This window comes from Melopsittacus undulatus, chromosome 9 (assembly GCF_012275295.1).
Source record: "Melopsittacus undulatus isolate bMelUnd1 chromosome 9, bMelUnd1.mat.Z, whole genome shotgun sequence".
Taxonomy (NCBI): Eukaryota; Metazoa; Chordata; class Aves; order Psittaciformes; family Psittaculidae; genus Melopsittacus; species Melopsittacus undulatus.
Window position 1 is genome coordinate 28,468,802 of NC_047535.1, and position 19,403 is coordinate 28,488,204.

The following is a 19,403-nucleotide window of genomic DNA, read 5'->3' on the forward strand; positions in this document are numbered from 1 at the left end:
CAATCCCACGTTGGCAGCAGCTTTATCTCACTGTCAGTGCCTTCACATAGTCTGGCTGCATTACACAACCATGGAAAAGTCAGTATTTGTGTTGGGTACTCACTTGGCACGCCTGGGGTTTTAAATACACAGGAGATGTGTCTGTACAAGAAAACTCTCAGTGCCACAGCAATTGGCTGGAGAAGTGACAGCCAGCAGCAAAGTAACCCAGCAGCTAAAAGTCAATCTAATGTACAGCCCCGGTAATGAGGAGCTGGCTGTGGGCTCCTCCAGGGCCATCTTCCTCATCCCAGCATTTCATAATTAGCTATACAGCCACCCATCAGTGACACTCCAGGTCCACATTCAGCACAATGAATGTTATTTTATTTACATGACATTGGATGAAAAAACACATCCGTTCCTCAAGCAGGACAAAGTCCTAAGACATTAGTCCTCTATAGCTACACATGTCGGTGAGCTGTGCTGGAGCTGTTCCAGAGCTGTGCCAGAGCTGCCCAGCTCATAGGACAAGGGGGAATGGCTTTAACCTGACAGAGAGAGATTGAGATGAGCTCTTGGGCAGAAGCTCTTCCCTGTGAAGGTGCTGAGGTGCTGGCACAGGGTGCCCAGAGAAGCTGTGGCTGCCCCATCCCTGGCAGTGCTCAAAGCCAGGTTGGACACAGGGGCTTGGAGCAACCTGCTCTAATGGAAGGTGTGCCTGCCCATGGCAGGGGGTTAGAACTGGATAAGCCTTAAGGTCTCTGCCAACACAAGCCAGTCTGGAGTTTTATGATACTGCCAGCTCCTGGCACTGGGTCTCCCCTGGGATCACTCTTCTGGGGGTGATACCTCCAAACAAGACCCTACTTACAAAACCCCCGCCACATTCACAGCAACACAGGGACATGCCGAGCACAGCAGGTGCAGTGAGTGATGCTGGAATGAGCTCTCCATGTCACCTTCTCCTGGGACATGAAACCAGTGCATAAAAAACACGGGGGCAATGAATGACGCAACTCCTTGTCTGCAGGAGCCAGTCCAGATAATTATCACCAAGCAATCAACTGTCTCCATGCAATAACCTTCAGGGAGCTACAGGGGGAATACAAAGGCTTTTTGTTGATCTCAAAGATTCAGAAGCACGGGGTGAAATTGCTAACCGATTCGCATAGCAAAGAGAACTGCTGTGCAAGGCGCTCCTAGAAAAACAGCTTTGCCATGAAAAGTCCTCCAAGACAGGAGAATGTAAGCACACCACAAACCCACTTCCTTGCAGAGAGGAGTGCAGATGTCCAGCAAGTCAGGCACTAGTGTGTGTCAGACAGAAATATGTCCGTAAAACTTAGCTGGCTTTTTTCCAATGTATTTGACTCAGTTGACAGCAGCTGTTGATGGATCACAGCCCTTTTCCACTCCTGCATCTACCAGCCATAACCATACTCAGGAGCTCAAAGCATGTTTAAATTGATGCTCTTTTCCCCCTTTGACATGCCTTCGGTGAACTCACAACACCAGGTTTTGAGCTTTAGCTTGTTTAAAGGCAGTCCAAGGGAAGCAATATGGATGTACATCCATCTCTTTCAGTTCAAGATTGAGTCAATTTTTGTTATGGAGTTTGCAATGGGTAATGTGAGCAGAATCTGCACAGCCACAAAAAGCTCATGGGCTGCGAGGCAGGGTGCAGTTTGAGGACACAAACTGCACAGCCTCCCCACTTTAGGCCTTCTCCTCCACCACATCCTTGATCTAGGGGCAAAAGCTGTGTGAGATCTTCAAAACCCTGCCTGTATCTATCCCACAGGTGGTCGAATTGGGCTGACCATGTTTGTGCAAGCACATGCATGCATGCACCACACACACTGGGGAATGCAGACCAGCCTGCCTCTCATCTCCATCTGATGCTCCTGCATCTGAGACAATTAAATTTAACAGCTCCTGGTCAGGAAATTAAAAATAATTATAATTTTTCAAAGTCTACAATAGCAAGTGACCAGCAACTCCTCCTGCATTTCATCTCCTGTAATAGAGCAATACCTGCACAGTCCTTTCCCATTTCTTTCTTGTCTTCCAGAAAGAATACTCCCTTCAGCCCAAGTGTCCAAGTGTGAGCAGGAAGCCCAGGAGTGGTGGCTCAGGTGAGTGCCATCAGCCCTGGCTGCCTCATGGAGGGCTTTGCAAGGAGAGATGGGAGAGGCTGGGGCTTCTCTTCACACCTGGCACCGCTGAGTCCTTGGCTGGAAAACACAGCTGGGGAGAGGGAAAATGCTGGGATGTGGAGAGGAGCAAAATGTGGAGAGGTGAAAATAAGTGAATAAGAACTCCCCCAACCTGTGGCAGCCTGGACTCGTTCTGCAGATCTTCAAAGGGCTGGAAGCATCAGGCCAGGACATGGTTGTGACAGTGTGTGCACCCATGGGTGCTGCAGCATGTGAATGTGACTGGGTACCATGGCAGTGCCCCCAGCTTCCCTTATCCTTTTCCTCTCGGTGGAAATGGTCTCATCCCATCCCTGCCCACCTCCTGAGGCCGAAACACTGGTCATCTGCAGGCTGGCACAGGGTGACCTAGGCAGGACTGGACTGCAGCACTCACCTAAGAGCCAAAAGGAGCTGCTGGGGTGGTTTAAATCCTTCTTCTCTACCAGCTTTGCAGCCTCTGGTTTCACAGGCCATGGCAATTCAGGGACAGTAAACATGATACCTCCAGCCACAGCAGGGATAGGGACAAGATGCCCAATCCAGGCAGCGGCTGCATCTCAGCAGGGTGAGATCTGGCACAGTGATGCAGCAGCATCACACAGCCCTGGTGCCACCAGGATGCCTGTAACCCCACTCAGGGGCTGCTGCTTGCCCTGCATCCCCTTCCCCATGGGGTGCAGCCACTGCTCCCCCTGGACCTGCAGCAGTCGGTAGATGACAGGGTGTTGTAACACACCAGGGAATGATCACGATAACTGGAGCGGTTGCCCTGGTGCCAGGCTTGGCTGTTGCAGTGGTTGCTAAAGAGAGTGGGCGTGCAGCTTCCTCTGGGGTGATCTGATTTCTCTGGGAGCGTGGTGCAGGCACACTTAGGAGGAACCCTCCTCTGTGGAGCACAGACAGGACCTCTGCACTGGCAGCAGTGCTGGGCATGCACAGGACTGTTTGCTTTTGCCGGAGGCGGGAACTATTACCTTGTTCATCCATCCCGGGAAAACATCATCTGGCAACGAGGAGCAAAGGGAGCAAGTTTGGAAGGTGGCAGAGAGAGTGGGCACCGGCTGCTGCTGGCCAAACTACAGCCCTCAGCACTGTCCCTGTGGGGTGGTGACAGCGGCGGGGAGGCAGCACTAGTGCAGCAGCCACCTCCACGTGACTCCATCCCTGCTCCCACTCGAGAGACGGGACAGCTCCATCGGACCTCGCCATAAGTGCCACAGGTGTGAGTGCAGCCGAGCAGGAGCAGAGCCATGTCATGGGGCATGCGGCAACACTTGCCCCCCGGGCTCTCCAAGGCCACTCTGCAGAAATCAGGTAAGCCCTGAGCACCCCTGAGCTGCGCCAGGGGGTTCCTGCTTCTCTGCTGGCTCCCCATTGTAGGAAGCCCCCATGGGATTAGTCTGCGCTGCATACATGGTTGAACAGTGACTTTGGACCCTGGTTTAAATGTTATTTGAGATACGGTGTTACTTTAATACTTCAGTACCTGGTTGAGAAGCTGCCCTTCTGCTTCTGCCTTTCGAAATGGACCTGTATCCCACAGGAATTTCCTTAGCTGCAATTCAAACCTTCTTGGAGAGTCGTTGGGCTGGACAGGGGCACTTGCTAATACAATCCCTGCAACTCAGTGTGGGAGGATTTTCTCTGCATTCCACAAAATATCTTTGAGCTACATTAAAACATTCATTAATGAATGATGCATGTCTCTATCATAGGCAAATGTGCAGGGCAAATATTTGATGATATATTAAAAGTTTGTGATTATGGAGAAAGACTGCTAAGCGTCTATCACTGCTTAACAAAACTAAACATGCTGCTTGCGAAAGGCATGGCACTGATGTCCCTTGGTGATTGCTAACAGAGTGGGATCCCAGCCCTGTTATCTTTGCTTATCACAGTCCAAGGTAGTTAAATTAAATGATTAACCAGGACACCCAATCCTGCCTGCCTGCAGGCAGAGGGGAGCTTGCTGCTGCCTGGCTGTACAACCACTTCCAGCGTTACTCAACCCAAAACAGAGAACAACTTGTGGAAACCAGACAGTTCAGCTAGCCCCAGTCCTGCCTGGATTCCTCTCTTTCAAACACACATGTGAGTGCAAAGCTCAGTGGGTGACCACGGTGACACCCGGGATCCTTTGCATTTTGGGGTGATGGTGGAAGGTGGTGTATGAGCAGTCCAGGCTGAGCCCAGTGCCCACTCTGTGCCCCCCCTTAGGTTGGCATGGCACTTGGCAAGGGTGGCCAGGATTGGGGGCAGTGGCTGGACTGGGCAGACTGGTTATACTGGTGGGAGAACACTGGCTGTACTGGTGGGTAGTCCCATCTGCAGCATGTGCTCATCAGGGAGGTAAAGCAGGTTTAGCGGTGACGTGTGACAGCAGTGCTGGGAGCTTCAAGGCTGTGTCCCTTTGCCTCATTCCACATCTCCATGAGGGATCTTTCCCCTTCTGATCCCTTGACCTCATGGGTCAGAATGCCAGGGCTGAATGAAGGTGAGGGGACCAAGGGTGTGCACACCTGCTGCCCAGAGGAAGCCTGTTGATAGCTGGGAACTGCTTCCCACAGCAGCCACATCAAGTTACGCTCATCATATTGCATTATAACTACCAGAATTAGCCTTGCTTAATTATTTAAAAGTATAGATTAGAAGCAGACAAAGGCTCTTTGCCTCCTTTCCAGAGCACACGTATCATTTATTGGTGATACGGTCACCTGGTGACAAGCAAGGGACCTGGTGACACGCCAGGTCCATCAGTAAGAGATGCTCCTGAGCTGCCAGCATGGCAGAAACAAGAGAGGAAAATCACAGTGAGGATGGGAGCTGGTACATCTCACCCAGGGAAGGTTAACAGTTAGCATCTGTCAATCTTTGAGTTCACCATATTGCTATTATTATCAACATATATCAACATAATATTATTATCAACAATAATATCATCATCAACAACAGCATCAAGTTGTTAACATCATCAGCAGAGCATTAAGCCACAGCAGTCTTTAAGCTAATGTGAAGGAAAGGCAGATATTTTGTTCTGGGTTTGACTGTGTAGCAGACACACATGGATTACTTGGGGCAGCAGAGTGTGTATTGCAGGTTTGGCTGTAGGGACTCACCCATCACTCACCCAGATTTCCAGGACCTGTGAGCCTCCCCTCACAGAGCATCATTTAAGGGTCATCATTTAAGGCCAGGTTGGATGGGGCTTGGAGCAACCTGCTCTAGTGGAAGGTGTCCCTGCCTGTGGCAGGGGGTTGGAGCTGGATGAGATTTGAGGTCCTTTCCAACCCAAACCATTCCATGGTTCTATGACTGGACCCTCTAAAGATGGCATCTGGATGCCTTACTCTACCCTCAACCTATCAACCATGCAGAAAACAGCTTCCAAAATCAAGTGCCCAGGTTTGAGGTCAAACCACTTGTCCTCCCAGCAGGAGATCCTCCAACACATCCAGAAGCTGCTCTGGCCACATGAAGCTTTGGGGCTCACAGAGACAGACGTACAATTGTTTCCCTGCCCCATGATGCCAACCCCAGCTATTCTGTGTTTCTGAATTACAATTAAGATTTGGAAAATCACACAAATTAGCAAAACCCATCAATTCCAGAATCCAAAATGACAAACTTTCAGCTTCATTATTTGTAAGTCTTAACATACAGCAGGACCTTTTCTGCTATTACACTCTCATGGGCAAAGGTATAGGACTAAACCTCAGCTCCGTGTCAGGCAGTGAGAACACATTGACTGAAAGTTCATGTTCTAAAATGAAAAAAAGCAAATCTCAACTTCTAGTTAACAAATAGAAGTGTGTGTGTACCAGTACTTCAAAGGAACTGAAGCTAGTTTAAAGATCCCATGCCCTCTCCTGTTCCCCTCCAGGAACCCTCATCCTGGGGAAAGGAGGGCTCCGCAGGGAGAAGGTGCCATAGTCCAGAAAAGGAAAGGCTTCCCCATGATTGCAGTTAAATGTGTCAGAAACTCACAGCATTTCCCAGGCTCAGGTTCCTTGTGTAAACAGCTCAAACTGGCTCTGCTGACCCGTGCTGTGTTGGTTTTGCAGTTGCCTTACTTGTAGGATATGTATGACCAGCTTCTTTCAGTAGCTCTTCCTTAATCTGTTGGTTCTTTAAAAGAGACGCATTCATGAATAAACCCCAGGCATCCAGAAAACCAGAGGTTATTCTCTATAGCCACAGTTTTAAGTGATCATTTCTGCGCTGAAAACACCCCTTGAGTCAGTGGTTTTACAAACCCAGATGCAGAGCTCTGACCCTGGGTGTCCTGAAGGTGTTGCTCAGTCTCATCCCTTCTACCAAGTAACAGCACCTTAAAAGGGTTTCACAGAATTTACAAAGTGCAATATCCTCTGAGCTTGATTCCCATTTGTAGAATAAAGCCTGCTGCCTGTTTTTATGTGGATGGCACTTCACAGAGGCCCATCTCTGCCCAGGAAGGGATGCCCATACAGTATATTTTAACTGGAGCAGTTCAGTCATCATCTGCCCTGAGATGCTCAAGTTGGAAAATCAGTCCTTAAATGACACAGAGAGCAAAAACAAAAGACTGTGAACTACATTTGCTTTATAGATCTCAGGTAAAGTGAAGTGCTGACACAAAGAGCAGTGTCAGCAAAAAATGGGGGTGTACTGCTGCACCCCTGTTCTCCCCCCAAGCAGTCACAGGTTGAGAGGAGCCCAGACATTCATCCAGCAGCTTTGGATTAATTTTGTTTTCAATCTCTTTTGATTTTCCCCTTGTGAAGAACAGGCTGGAGCCATGCAGGCAGCTGTAAGCAGAGCTGGACCCCTGTGGTTACCTGCCCTTTCCAAGGCTGTTGTTAATCCCCTTAACATTCCTGAGGATTATTTCCATCCCAACAGGAGGGTGGAACAGGCTGCCAGCCGCAGCGCAGGGAGCAGCACAAGGCACACAGTCCGGATGCAGAGGGGCTCACAGGGCAACTCACCAAGAAGAGACAAATCACTTAATCCTAAATAAATGCTCTGTGAAGGGCACATCCTCCAAGTCAGGGAAAACCAAAGAGCAGCAGCAGCAAAGGGAAGCATAGCTCATCTCTGGCTGTGTCTAAGCACCTGTGTCCAATGCCTATCTCTGGGCATGAGCCAGTCCAAGCAGCCCATTGTGTTTTATGTTCCTAGCAGGGTATATATAATGCATTATTTGGAACATTCAGGTTTTCAAAGGAACTTAATGTTGCACCAAATCTGCCTGATACCCTGTGCCCCAAAATATTGGAGCTGAGTATAATCAGAAGTGTAAACAATTTGCCCCAGGATTGCAGACTGAGGATTTTTATCTCAAGTTTCACAGGAAGTGGGGGATTTATAAACATTTCCAGGTGATCTGAGCAGGAATTTGGGCTTTGCTTCAGGTCAGAATTGACCAAGATGCTACAATGTCACTTTTCTCCTCCAGCCAGTCTCACACCCTGGGAAAGGAGGGTGGTTGGTCTGGGACACCTCAAAGATACTAATATTCCCTGTGGAGTCTCCTAGAAAACCAGTCAAGACTGGGAGCTCATTTCACAGCTAAGGCTGGGAGTAGAGATAAAAATCCACATATCTGCCACTGGCTCTGGCCTCCTCCTCCAGGCAGTCTTGCTTTTTCCTGACAGACAAGTCACTGTGGCCACTCTCCTGTAAGCTGCCTTTCCTAGAAGCCTCAGTCTTCTAGAAATGAGGAAAGGGAAAATATTCAAAAGCAAGCAAAAGACTGAGTAAGCTGAAGCAAACACAGCTACGCTTTATAAGCAACACTCCAAAGCAGATGCATTTAAAAGGTCACGCTGTTTTTCTGAGTACAGCAGAGGGTATTAAAATGCACATGTACTTTTTGTTGTTCATATCTTGCCAAGAATATAAAAATGTCTAACACCTTTTGCTGATTTATAATGGTGGCCAAAGAGGTGTGAGAGCAGAGCCTTGTTCATTGATCTACAGCTGAATCATGAAAAAACAGGCATCTGGCTGTAAATCCACTGCAGAGACCTGGCTTGATTTATACCTCCAGCACTATAAATAATGAGAAAAAAGCAGCCTGATAGCAGTCTGTCTCCCCTTACAGGGACATGAATTACATCAGGTCTTGAAGATGACAGATCTACAGGAGAAACATTTTGCACTTGGTCCCTATCTGCCAACCTGCAGCAGAAAGGATGCCCTGTCCTTATCCCCAGCATGACCCCAAGCCATGTTTCAGATGCACCAGGATTTTTACATTCTCATTTTTCTTTTCCTGCTCAATGAAAATGAAGGCATTCCTTGAATTGTTCCAGACTAAGGTCTTCTGAAGGTTTAAAATGCTGGTTTTGTAATGAGGTTCAAGGCTCCTTGCAGTCCCTATCAGGGACAAGGTCAAAGCTTTGACTTTGTCCCCAGGGCAGCAATATGAGCCAAGCCCTCAAGGTTGGCGTATGCACACCCCTAGACACATCTAGCACAGTGAAAAGCAAGCTCAGAGCTACCTGCTGTGTCCTGGCTCTTGCAGCATCATTCAGGCAAATTGCACTCATTGTGAGGACTTGTGCATACTGATTTAACAGCCCTGGCCAGAAATGCTTCCAGTCAGTTTCAGTTCCTCACATTTCCTCCTTCTCAGTATTTTTTGTTCAATTATACTGGTTTCAGGGAAAAGTTCCCAGTCTGCCTCCAGTAAATAGGGTTAGATGGCTGCAGTCTGGAAACAACCATGTTGATGGATTCAAAACCTCCAGCCTCACCACAGTGCTCCTCCAAAATGCTGCATAAGCAGAGGGTCTCCCAAGCTGGTGGTGGGAAAAGGAGTTAGGGAGAAGCTTCTGATTATCCTGTGTGTCTGGGGGGTGGAAATAGCACAAGACCAACTGGAAAGGTTGGATGACACACTGAATAGCATTGTACACTACTGGGTATTAGCCCTGTTGTGGATGTGGGACAGCCTGCCCCAAGCAAATCCCTTGCGATCTGGGTCCTGGAAGTAGGGAAGAAGGGACTCTCATGAGCTACAAAAGGAAACCCATACATCATGGAGGACGGGGAAAACAGCACTTTATAAGTAGCAGTGCTACACCAGTGCCCCAAGAGCTAGTAGATCTTAGCAGCAGGGCCCAGGAGCTACAGGGTATAGAAAGATAGCCACCGAAGTTACTAGAGTTACAGCCATTTACAGTATCTTGCTCACTGCATGTTGCAGTATCCCCTGGCACAGCCCAACAGGAAGATTTAGGATGGACAAATCCAGGATCAATACCAATACCCCCCAGCTCTTCTGATGTGCAGCAGGATTTGGTATCCAGCATAGAGCAAGTGCAGGCATCTCTCTCACTGGAGGCAGCTCTGATCTAAATGACAGGATAGGAACAGTAGGAAAAGGGCAGCAGGACATCACAGTGATGCTGAGGCTAGTTTGTCACTACGGCTGTCCAGAAATGGTGTTTCCATTAAAAACACCTGTCATTTTATTTAAGTTACTCCATGGAGAAACTTTTTTGTTTGAAGAATGAAGACATTGCTTTGCCATTTGAAATGGGAGCTCATTCATTTCATTCATGCCAAAACAAACCTTTGCTTTTGTACCTTCCTTCCTTGGCTTTTATCTGCCTCTTCTATGAAAAAAAAGACCAAAAAAGGGAAGCAGAAGATAAAAACGAATATGTTTTCTTATTCTTCAGAGCCTGGCTTTTATCCAACAAAAATTAGCCATGAAATTGTGCTGCCTTAACCCTTGGCTGTTCTTCAATCCCTGCATCCCTCTGGAAGGCAATGCTGAGCCCCCAGTTTCAACCTGTGGAGTCTGGCCCTGCAGGCGTTTGAGTCAGCCTGGCACTTGCCATCAAACAAACATCAAACCACACCACCTTCCCTCTGCCAGCACTGATCTATGATCCTAGATGAAAATAATTTGATACAAGAAAGCACTGGTTCCAGCTTCCAAGTGCCCTTTAAATATGTACTGAACTATTCGCCCCAATTACACTTGTGTAATGGGCTCTGATTTGTTTTCCTTTGTTCCCCAAGCAGTAGGGCACTGCCCACATTAACATTCAATGATAAGTTGTTTGATATTGAGTCATTTCTTCAGCAGTATTATTCCTTACACAATTCTGTTTGATTGCAATCCACTTCACATTTGATAAGTACTTACTGACTATGAAAGAATAACCTAGCTTGCTTTCTCTTGCCTTCTGTTTTATTGATTTCTGCTATAGAAGAAAGGGCTTTATTCCTTTTATAGATGAGATTGCAATAAGGGAATGAGGCAACATTACTGAACAACTGTTTTCCTTGCTGTTTCACCAGCCCATACAGCTTCACACTAAGCCCCTAAAAATACTGTAATAAGACACTTGAAGACATGGAGCTCTCTATACCCTTTTCCTGGGACTTTTTGTTCTTACTGGTAAACTTCCAAATTGCTCAAGTGAATAGTCAGGAATAAATTGCTCTTTCTGAGCCCCTGATTAGACCGTACACTGAATAACTGTTGGCAACCCCACTGTGCTCTGTATTTAAAGACACAGCCCGCTGCATGCTGTTCATCTTATAACTTGTGTTTTGCACTCACTTTATATAGGTTTTTTTGTAAAGGGGAAATATAGAACACTTGGAAAATACAAAGAGTGAACATGCCCCGTGGTTTGCCTGAAATCCAAGTTGCCATCACTTCCAAAACAGTGGGCTCTTGTTCTTACATCCATAACATACAAATTATTACAGCATGATCACATACCGCATGGGCAAATTATGCTTTTCTTAGCCTTGGGCTCAATTCTGATTATTAGGCCAGCAGGATATCAGCAAAACTTTTCCTTGACAAGAGGTTTCAGACACAGCAGCACTTCTTCACATTCATGTTTTGGAAGCCCCTCAAATCCCACAGCAACCCCTTGTGCTAAGGGACCAACAGCCCCAGCCAGGAGGACCAAAGCTGCAGCTGAGCACAGGCCACATCCATGGCTGTTTCAAGTGTTAGTTAAACCTATCTTGCATTAATTAATTCTTGGCACTCAACACTACAGGCACTAAAGCAAGCAGCTGGCAAGTGATTTCAGTGATCTAATTAATAAATGTCTCATCAACACCACAAAGGGAATATGTTTTAAAGCCTCTAAAAAACCCTCAGCAGCACATGTAGGTATGTGCACGCAGACACTGACACGGGTGTCAAGGAGCAGGGCAGGCACCGTCTCTTCTCTTGTCTTGCCCAGGTGAGGAGACCTCCAGGGATTCCCACACCATATCAGGGAGAGACTTCTCATGCAAACACCTCTTTTTTTCTTCCAGCATCAATGTACACCGAAATACAGCGGGAGCAACCAGACAGTGGGAATATCCTGACTCATCCAGACTACATAGATGGAAACCCAGACCTCATCAAACCTAAAAAGCTCCTAAATCCTATAAAAGCCTCAAAGAGCCACCAAGAGCTGCACAGAGAGCTGCTGATGAACCACAGAAGGTAAGAGATGATGGAGCTGTCTGAGAGGTGCTGAGCCATCAGAGCTCAACTGCCAGTGACAGCCTGTGAGTTGGAAGGGCACGATAAACCCTTCCACTTTCAACCACAGTGTAGAATTTGCTGTAGCCCTTTCTTCTTTTCCCTGATGTGACAGTTTGTTTCAAACCAAAAGCAGGACGAAAAGCCCCCTGCTCACCCCTAAGCACCAGCTAGCACTTCTTGGAGCTGCTTGCTGTTTCCACCCATCTGGATCCCCCAGGCACCACAACATGCAAGGCATCCCTACAGTCACTTTCTTGGTGTCCCACATGTTTTCTCCCTGGTCCTGGTTTTTCTATCTCCATCACTGATTTGCCAAGTCCCCAGCAATGTACAGCATTCCTGTGTGCTTTAAGGTCAACTCAGAGGCAGTAAGTGGTGCGGGTTGGATGGAGGCATCGAAAGGGAGCACACCAGCATGAGATAATCTATACAAAGCTAATAACTGTGTCCCTAAAAATCCAACAGGTAAAGATAGGCCAGAATCCACATTCCTGACCTCTTACCCCATCACCCCAATTTAAGTCTTTAGGGGTACAAATACAATAACAGAAAAATTACATCAGTGACTGAGAACCTCTAATCACATCATTATTTTGCAGCAAAAGTTGGAACATGAGTACAATAAAAGTATATTCAGTTCAGAGGCTTTTAAGCACAGCAAGAAATCTGCTGGCTTTATATTGGCATTTTCTGAACACGCTGAAACACTGTGACATGATAGCACTTTAGCCATCTAAAAAGGAACACAGCCTCTTCAAAAGGCTACAGTCATCACGAGAACCAGACACACATTTAAATTCAGCAAACAATCAAGCACAGCAGCAGGGTGCATTAACCAATACTGGCACTGCCTGGGCTTGGGTATGATTTGATTTTCCCAAACTCAGAATTATTACAGGGCCCATACCCAGGCTGTTCTCCAACATCAAGGCAGAGGTAACTAAATCAGCCAGATATTTTTAAAACACTCTGGCTTGAGAGTGACCACCTCCTGCCTGGTGATGCTGCTCAGGGTAAAGGCTCCCCCATCAGCACTGACTTTGATCTTACAGAGCAGTTATTTCAGTCTGAGCAAGATGGAATCAAGAAATCTCTGCAATGGAGGGAGTAGAGAGGAATGGTGACAGATGAGGTACAGACCGCATGGGCATCAGGCTGAGCTGAACTTGAAACTGCCAAGCAAAAAGCACATCATCACTTTGTATTCTAGTTCTGTACCTGCCACCACATTACATCCACCTGTGCCATCATCTCCGCTGCAGCCATCCTGCACTTCCTGATCCCTCTGCTTATAGTCCCGTACATCTCAGACATCAGTTTAAACCCACTTTGGCTCTGGCCTCCAAAATATTCTTCAGCAAACATATGAAACAAACCCTACTATGAACAATAACCCATCATCACTGGTTTCTTGTCACTCTCAAATCCACCAGTTTTGCTTCTTACTATAGAGGAAGAGAGGGCAGAAGGGGAGAGAGAAGGATCTATGACTTGCTTCTGTTTCTGCTTTGCCATTGTTTTTTTCCCCTTAAGCAGAAGGGAGAAACAATTCAAATCAGCATCTTGTGCAACAAAACTCTTATCTTAATCAATACCTCTGGGTACTAACAGCACAAGCTGACTAAACCAGAGAGTAGTAACAAATCCATAGGCAACACTGCAAGCTGTGTCTCCAGCAAGCCAAGGCAGGTTTGCCTTCTCTTACACCTTGGGAAAAGCATTTCTGCAGCATCCAAGTTCCTCCTGACTTGAAGAACCATCACGAAACTTCTCAGGCCAATGCTGTGGCCGCTTTCACTGGTGTTGCCATGAGCTTTATCCTGTCATAAAGCAAAAAACTCAAATTACAATAAGAAGCATCCTGAAACATGCCACTGCAAGGATGAAAGCAAGCCCTTAGTGCAGAAATGGGTAAGTCCCCTCCTCACCTCAAAACAGACCTTCACCTCAGGAACACCAAACACCCCACATTTTACAACAGGACTTGTAAATACTCTCAGCCCATTGATTTTAACGAGTGTTAAACCCAGCCCATGAAAGTGGTCAGGTCCCACTCCCTGCATGTAACAGCTTTGTGGTCTCCAATACCTTCTCCTCAAAAATACAACTTCAGTCAATTACTTCCAGTTCTGTATTTTCTTGCACCATTATGTACATTCCAGCTGCTGTTGCAGAAGATAGATGTGTCAATGCAATCTTCACCACTTCATAATAATCTGGTTTCCAGCAAATGCAGTTGCAGTAAAGTCTTCCCTGAATTCAGCAAATGTTCAAGTTCCCAGCAGTTTCAGGTTTTGTTAATTCTCTGGCTGGGGCTCAGCAGGGCAAAAAGTCACCACTTTTAGTGAACTTCTTCCATCCCTTTACCACGTATTTGTGCCTTGCCTGCACATCCTTGCCACCTCTCCTTCCCTGTGATCCAGTCTTTCACAGAACAGGGCTTGGAGCAGCCCCTATCCATCTGAGATGCTTCGGAGCCACCCCACTTCCTCTGGGATGCTTGGGCAGCTGAAGGGGAGCCAGGCGCAAAAGCTCTGGCTTCTAACAGGAAAGAGGTTTCACTTTTGCCTCATGACCCAAACTCCCCATGTCAGCAGGGGATGTCGAGCCCTCAGCTTTGACACAAAGCAGGAACGCAAAAGGGAGGAATGCAACTGCCGCGGCGGTTACTGCAGATCAATGACTACCCCTGCTGGTGGGAAAAAAATCGTCGTTATTGAACACGCCCTCAGCGCAGCCCAATCTGTCACTGACATCGTTAAACTAGCAATAGCAAAGGCCAGGGAAGGTCCCATTTCCACACCCTACCCTGCAGGCTCAATGTAATGGCATTAGCAAGACTTCCAGCGCCACAAACCGCATACGAGGGCAGCAAACTCTCTGCCCACCCAAAGCAAGCAACCCCAGGAACCATTCCAGCAGTAAGGAAACACTCTCAAAACGTTGTGGATGGATTTGTGGACCAGGTCCCTGATGTTCCTGTTTAGGACTGAGACGAGCTTTGGGGTTTCTGGGCTGTCAGTGGCTACACCCCACAGGATGTTAGATCTTTCGCCCTGATTGATCTGCTTTTTATCCACAGAGGTTTGAGCATGGAGAGTAAGCCAGAGCTGCAGCGGGTGCTCGAGCACCGACGGCGAAACCAGCTGATCAGAAAGAAGAAGGAAGAGGAAGAGGCAAAGAAATTGCAGTGTCCTTTTGAAAAAGAGCTATTAAAGAGGCACCAGAGACTGGACCAGGTAGAACTGGGTTTTTAAGGCATCCTTGGGTTATCCTAATGACCCTGCATGAGGCACAGAACACAGAGGAGATGAGTGGGCTGAGGCTCAAACCGAGGTATAGCTTTGCTACCCCTCCATAAAAGGGGAAACACACTCCATCCTGCAGCACCTTCATCCTCACAGTGGGATCCACCTTGTTTGTACCACCTCACCCAGGACCCCCCCCAGACTTGCCCTGGGTCTCCTCCAGGTCCCATATGGTATCTTTGGGGTGTGCTTTGCTGCACCCACCACAAGGGGTGCTCAGGATCCTAGGGTGAGGGGTGAAAGGCTGTGGAAGTGCTGGAAGGTGCAATGCTGCTGCAATCACACCCAAGCTGCTTTTGGGAGCAGTTCCTGGTGTGTTCCCTGGCCAAAAATATGCCTGGGAAAAACAGTAGTGAGCATAGGTGCTTGTAAGCAGCAGAGCAACTCCCCTGCTCCTCTTACCCAAACCAGTGCAAGCAGAAAGCAGGGGTTGTTGCCACTGAAAATAAAGTCATTCCTTCTCCTACTTCCCAGTATTTGCCCTGCAAGTGGATGAGACTAGTTTATTTAAGGACACAACAGCTCCCTTGCAGTAACATCAGGCAGGAGAAGATGACTTGAAAAACCAAAGCCCAGCACTCTTAGAGAAGAACCAGGAAAATGAAAAAGGTGGTTTAGGGACAGATCCATAAAGACTTTGCATATAAAGCACTGTAAGGACTTACCCTTAGACAATAACCTAATGCTGAGAGGTTTTCCGAGGCTCACAGGACCTCCTTTGCTGGGAAGGATTCAAACCTCCTTCTCCCTCCTCCACACCAGGTCTGAAGTGAAGCACTCCCCTGCTTTTCTACTGGAAACATTCTCTCTGGAGGAAAACAAAATGAATTAATGTTTCAGTGGGCCAGAGAAAGAGATTCAGGGTGAACATGGCCCTGGTATAATAGTCTGGGAAAAGAGAGCACCCATGTACTCTATACTTCAGCTTTGGGCCATAATAACTGGACATCCCTCAATAATGAAGCCTACTGTGTTAATGTAGCTAATGCACTTTTGTCCTTTAATATGCACAGATAACAGTGACTTTTCCTTCTTACAGTTGGAGAAAGAGCAGGAGAAGCAGGAAGACCATGAACCAGAATTCATTAAAGTCAAGGAAAACCTGAGAAGAACATCTACGGTGACTGGGGATGAGAAAGCAGCATAGCTTCTGCCAAAACTCAACAGGGATCCTGCCAAGGCGGGCGCTAACACACACACTCTGACATCTCTGTACATGGTGGACATTCACAGCCACATTGCTGGGGCTACTTATGGTTATTAACACCTGCTCCAGTAGAAGGCACAAAAAAGGTTTTCCCAGCCAGAAGGTATCACTGTGGAAAAGGTGCAGTATCCACTGAAGTACTCACACAAGGAGATGCAGAGAGAAACAATGTTGTTTCCCCCTCAGATTGTGGGTGCATGCTAACATGCAGCTAACTCTTGGTTAACCCTAGAGTCACAGCAACTCTTTAAGCCAGGGAAGCCTGTGGAGGGATGGTTTGGGGGATCTCTGTTTCTTCCTGGAGGCAGGATCACCAGGCATGGGGTAACAGGAGGGTGGCTGCAGGTCTGGAACCTCCTGGAAACCTGGTGTGATAACTAAAAGGGATGATCTGTGTATTACTGAGAACAGCCCTGGTGACCACAGTGGTTTTCCCAAGGGTCACTGTCAAGCCTGGCTAAGGCTGTGTCCCAGCAGCACACCCATACCATTAGAAGAGTCAACCTCTGTGTGCCCACACCAGTGCAGCACAGGAGGTGCAACTGTTCTTCACCTTTAAACTGCATCTCAAACCTGTTGGAAAAGAGCTATTTAGGCAGTTCCACACTCAGGCAGGAAATACATCAGGCTATACCATCAGCATCTCAAGTGGGAAGCAAATGCTCTGTGCAGAAAGCAAAGGTTGGATGTTTTCAGCATATGGGTACATGGAAGTGTGCAGTGACCAGGCAGCAGATCCCTGTGGATGTAGCAGACAGACAAACTGCTTCTTACCCCTGAACTACTGAGCTCCAGCCCCTCACCCTGGACATGAGCTACCATAGGAAGCCACAAAAACACATCCTGTGATGGAGAGGTGCTACTGACTGCATTAGGTACTGATGCAAAACTGTCAGCGCTTCTTATCCTCTTTTCCAGAGATCAGAGTTTCCTCATTTCAGTTGCCACCTTACAAAACTAAAAATCTTGCTACTGGTATGGCAAAGCTGAGATAGGTTGCTCAAAGCCAGGTTGGATGGGGCTTGGAACAACCTGCTCTAATGGAAGGTGCTGGAACCAGATGAGCTTTAAGGTCCCTTCCAATCCAAACCAGTCTGTGGTTCTATGAGATAGAGGGTAAATTTGCATCACAGTCATGCCCTGAGGTGTCCACATCTAGAGCTAAAATTTCACCTCCAGGAATATCTCATCTTCTTGCTTCTCACATCAGCCCTGACTCAAAGCCTAAACAGCATAACTTACAAACTGCCTTTAAACTGACTCTTGAATGGCAAGCCTTGATGGACTTAGCTGGGAAGGTAATACCTGGTTAAACAATATCTACTCATCTTCAGTGTATCCACAAGTAAGTTAAAGGAAACTGGGCATTTACCATATATTTATTAAAAAGTTAGTAATCCATTCCCTACTCTCTCTGGTCCCGTGGGGTGTTTCATTTCAGGGGGATGTTGCTCAGCCTGGCAGCTTGAGTAGAATACCTGAGCCACATCACGTGTCAAGAGCAGTGACAGAGGCATGGGGCTTCTGCAGCTGTAAGAGCCCTTAGCTCAGTTTCCATCCTGGAGAGCCCCATCTCACAGCACTGTCTCTAAGGTAGTTTTTAAGCCCCTTTCTCACCATCCAGTGCATGTGGTCACTATGGGGTCCAAGATCTAAAAGGGTCTATGATGTCCTTTCTAACTCTGAAGCTTTTCTTATAGGTTCTGATTAAAACCACATGGAAGAAGCAGCATCAACCATTTTTTCGGGGGGGGAGAGGGGGAAAGGCCAAATTTCTCCAAGAAAAAAGTGTGTTGCTAAGGATGTTTGTACACAGCTGTAAAGAATGCTGCATGATGCTCCACAGATAACATCGGTTTAAATCACAAGCCAGAATTACTGTGCTGGGGTTCTGTGAGGGGTTACAGCAGAAATAAAGTAACCTTGATCAAAGAGCTCAAAAACATTCAGCAAATTAATGTGTAATTTTGCCACATGTGGAAATGCACTGCAGGAGAGGCAGTCTATCACTCCATAGGCACCAATGAAATCAGTGTTATCAGCTCACCTGGGCTGGGATGGGGGCATTTATGCAAGTCATTGGGTGAGAGCCATCCAGTAGCAGTAGGCTGAATGCTCAGATCAGCGCTGACAAGGTTGAAAACATTTTGCTGTGATCTTCTTGAGTATAAAAACATTATCTGGAAATAATAACAATAACCAAGGTGCCTCCCTATGATGTGGTGTGCACCAAGCACGGGGTGGGGCTGCACTCCAGTGCAGTCATTGCTAAGAGGCACCTGGGTCATTTTCAGTGCATGAAACGGAGGACTAGGTCACACTGCCCTAACACAGACTGAGCTAACTGAGCCACAAGAATTCCTTACAGCAGTGGAGAGACAGCAGAAAGCCCTGACCCTGAGCTCACCAGGACCCTGCAGGCTGTGAGCTGGGACCCAGCCACACATCCACACACTTGACCAACCCACCAAACAGGCCACTGGCAGCTCCCATGGGGCCAGGGCAGGCTGTGGCAGCCCCAGGGCACACAGCAGGACACACAGTGCTTCATCACTGGCTTCAGCCCTCCGTAACAGCACATGGGAAATGACACTTTTACTGCTCAAGCATCTTCCAACACAGCTCTTCCACCCCTGTGAACTGTGTATGTTGCCTATGTGGTATCTAGTCTATTTTCTGTGTTGGTGTTTATACAGTTATATGAAATGATATGTCATACAACTCAACTGACACTGTTTAATGTGGGCACTTGTGAAGAAATAAACTAAATGATGATTGTATATTTTGCTCTCTTCCACAAGGAACTGAAGAAGCTCTGAGGATGCAAGCAGACAGCAGCCAAATAAACTGAACATAAAGACCAGTGAAGTCCAACAGCAACTCCTTTGTTAGTGCTGTGTTAACCTACTCATCAACACACTTGTTTCATTATCTGCCCCAATGCTGCACCCATTGCTCATCTCCAGACTTTATCTCAATTTCCTGAAAGTTTAAGGGCACGAACATTGTGGAATCAGGCTTTGTGCACTGTAACTTCCCATATGTTTGACTTCTATCTGGCCACAGATGCCCAACTGCCTGGCAGGGTAAGACCTACACAGCCAAGGAAAACACGTTGCCCCTGGGTTTAATTTAAAAATCTGAATTTGAACTGAAAGGGAATCCTGACACTTCATTGGTTTTAAATATCTTTAAAGCATTTTAGCAGC

At 47.2% G+C, this 19,403-nt stretch overlaps 1 protein-coding gene and 1 long non-coding RNA gene across 3 annotated transcripts; one reads left to right on the forward strand and one right to left on the reverse strand.

Moving 5' to 3' along the window:
* The first annotated feature begins 2,029 nt into the window (after nt 1-2,029).
* On the forward strand, nt 2,030-19,068 carry FAM107A (family with sequence similarity 107 member A). 2 transcript variants are annotated; one of them, XM_013129138.3, is made up of 4 exons: nt 2,030-2,117; nt 11,463-11,637; nt 14,762-14,918; nt 16,027-19,068. In XM_013129138.3, exons 2-4 carry the CDS (start codon nt 11,468-11,470, stop codon nt 16,132-16,134), a joined length of 435 nt encoding a protein of 144 aa, XP_012984592.2. In that variant the 5' UTR covers nt 2,030-2,117; nt 11,463-11,467; the 3' UTR covers nt 16,135-19,068. The 2 variants fall into 2 exon arrangements, with proteins under 2 accessions (XP_012984592.2, XP_005149450.2); XM_005149393.3 differs by lacking the exon at nt 2,030-2,117 and adding an exon at nt 2,148-3,494.
* Nucleotides 13,229-15,789, reverse strand: LOC115946553 (uncharacterized). The gene is made up of 3 exons (XR_004080604.2): nt 15,653-15,789; nt 13,768-14,368; nt 13,229-13,499 (listed from the first exon to the last, which is right to left on the reverse strand). It is a non-coding gene; the product is annotated as an uncharacterized lncRNA (long non-coding RNA).
* Nucleotides 19,069-19,403: the final 335 nt, after the last annotated feature.

What these genes read in the sequence shown, in the direction of transcription:
- FAM107A (XM_005149393.3), top strand. Translation starts at nt 3,431, where the DNA reads ATGTCATGGGGCATGCGGCAACACTTGCCCCCCGGGCTCTCCAAGGCC. An exon ending in GGCCACTCTGCAGAAATCAG is followed by an intron (nt 3,495 to 11,462) that starts GTAAGCCCTGAG and finishes TTTTTCTTCCAG; the next exon opens with CATCAATGTACACCGAAATA. An exon ending in GGCACCAGAGACTGGACCAG is followed by an intron (nt 14,919 to 16,026) that starts GTAGAACTGGGT and finishes TCCTTCTTACAG; the next exon opens with TTGGAGAAAGAGCAGGAGAA.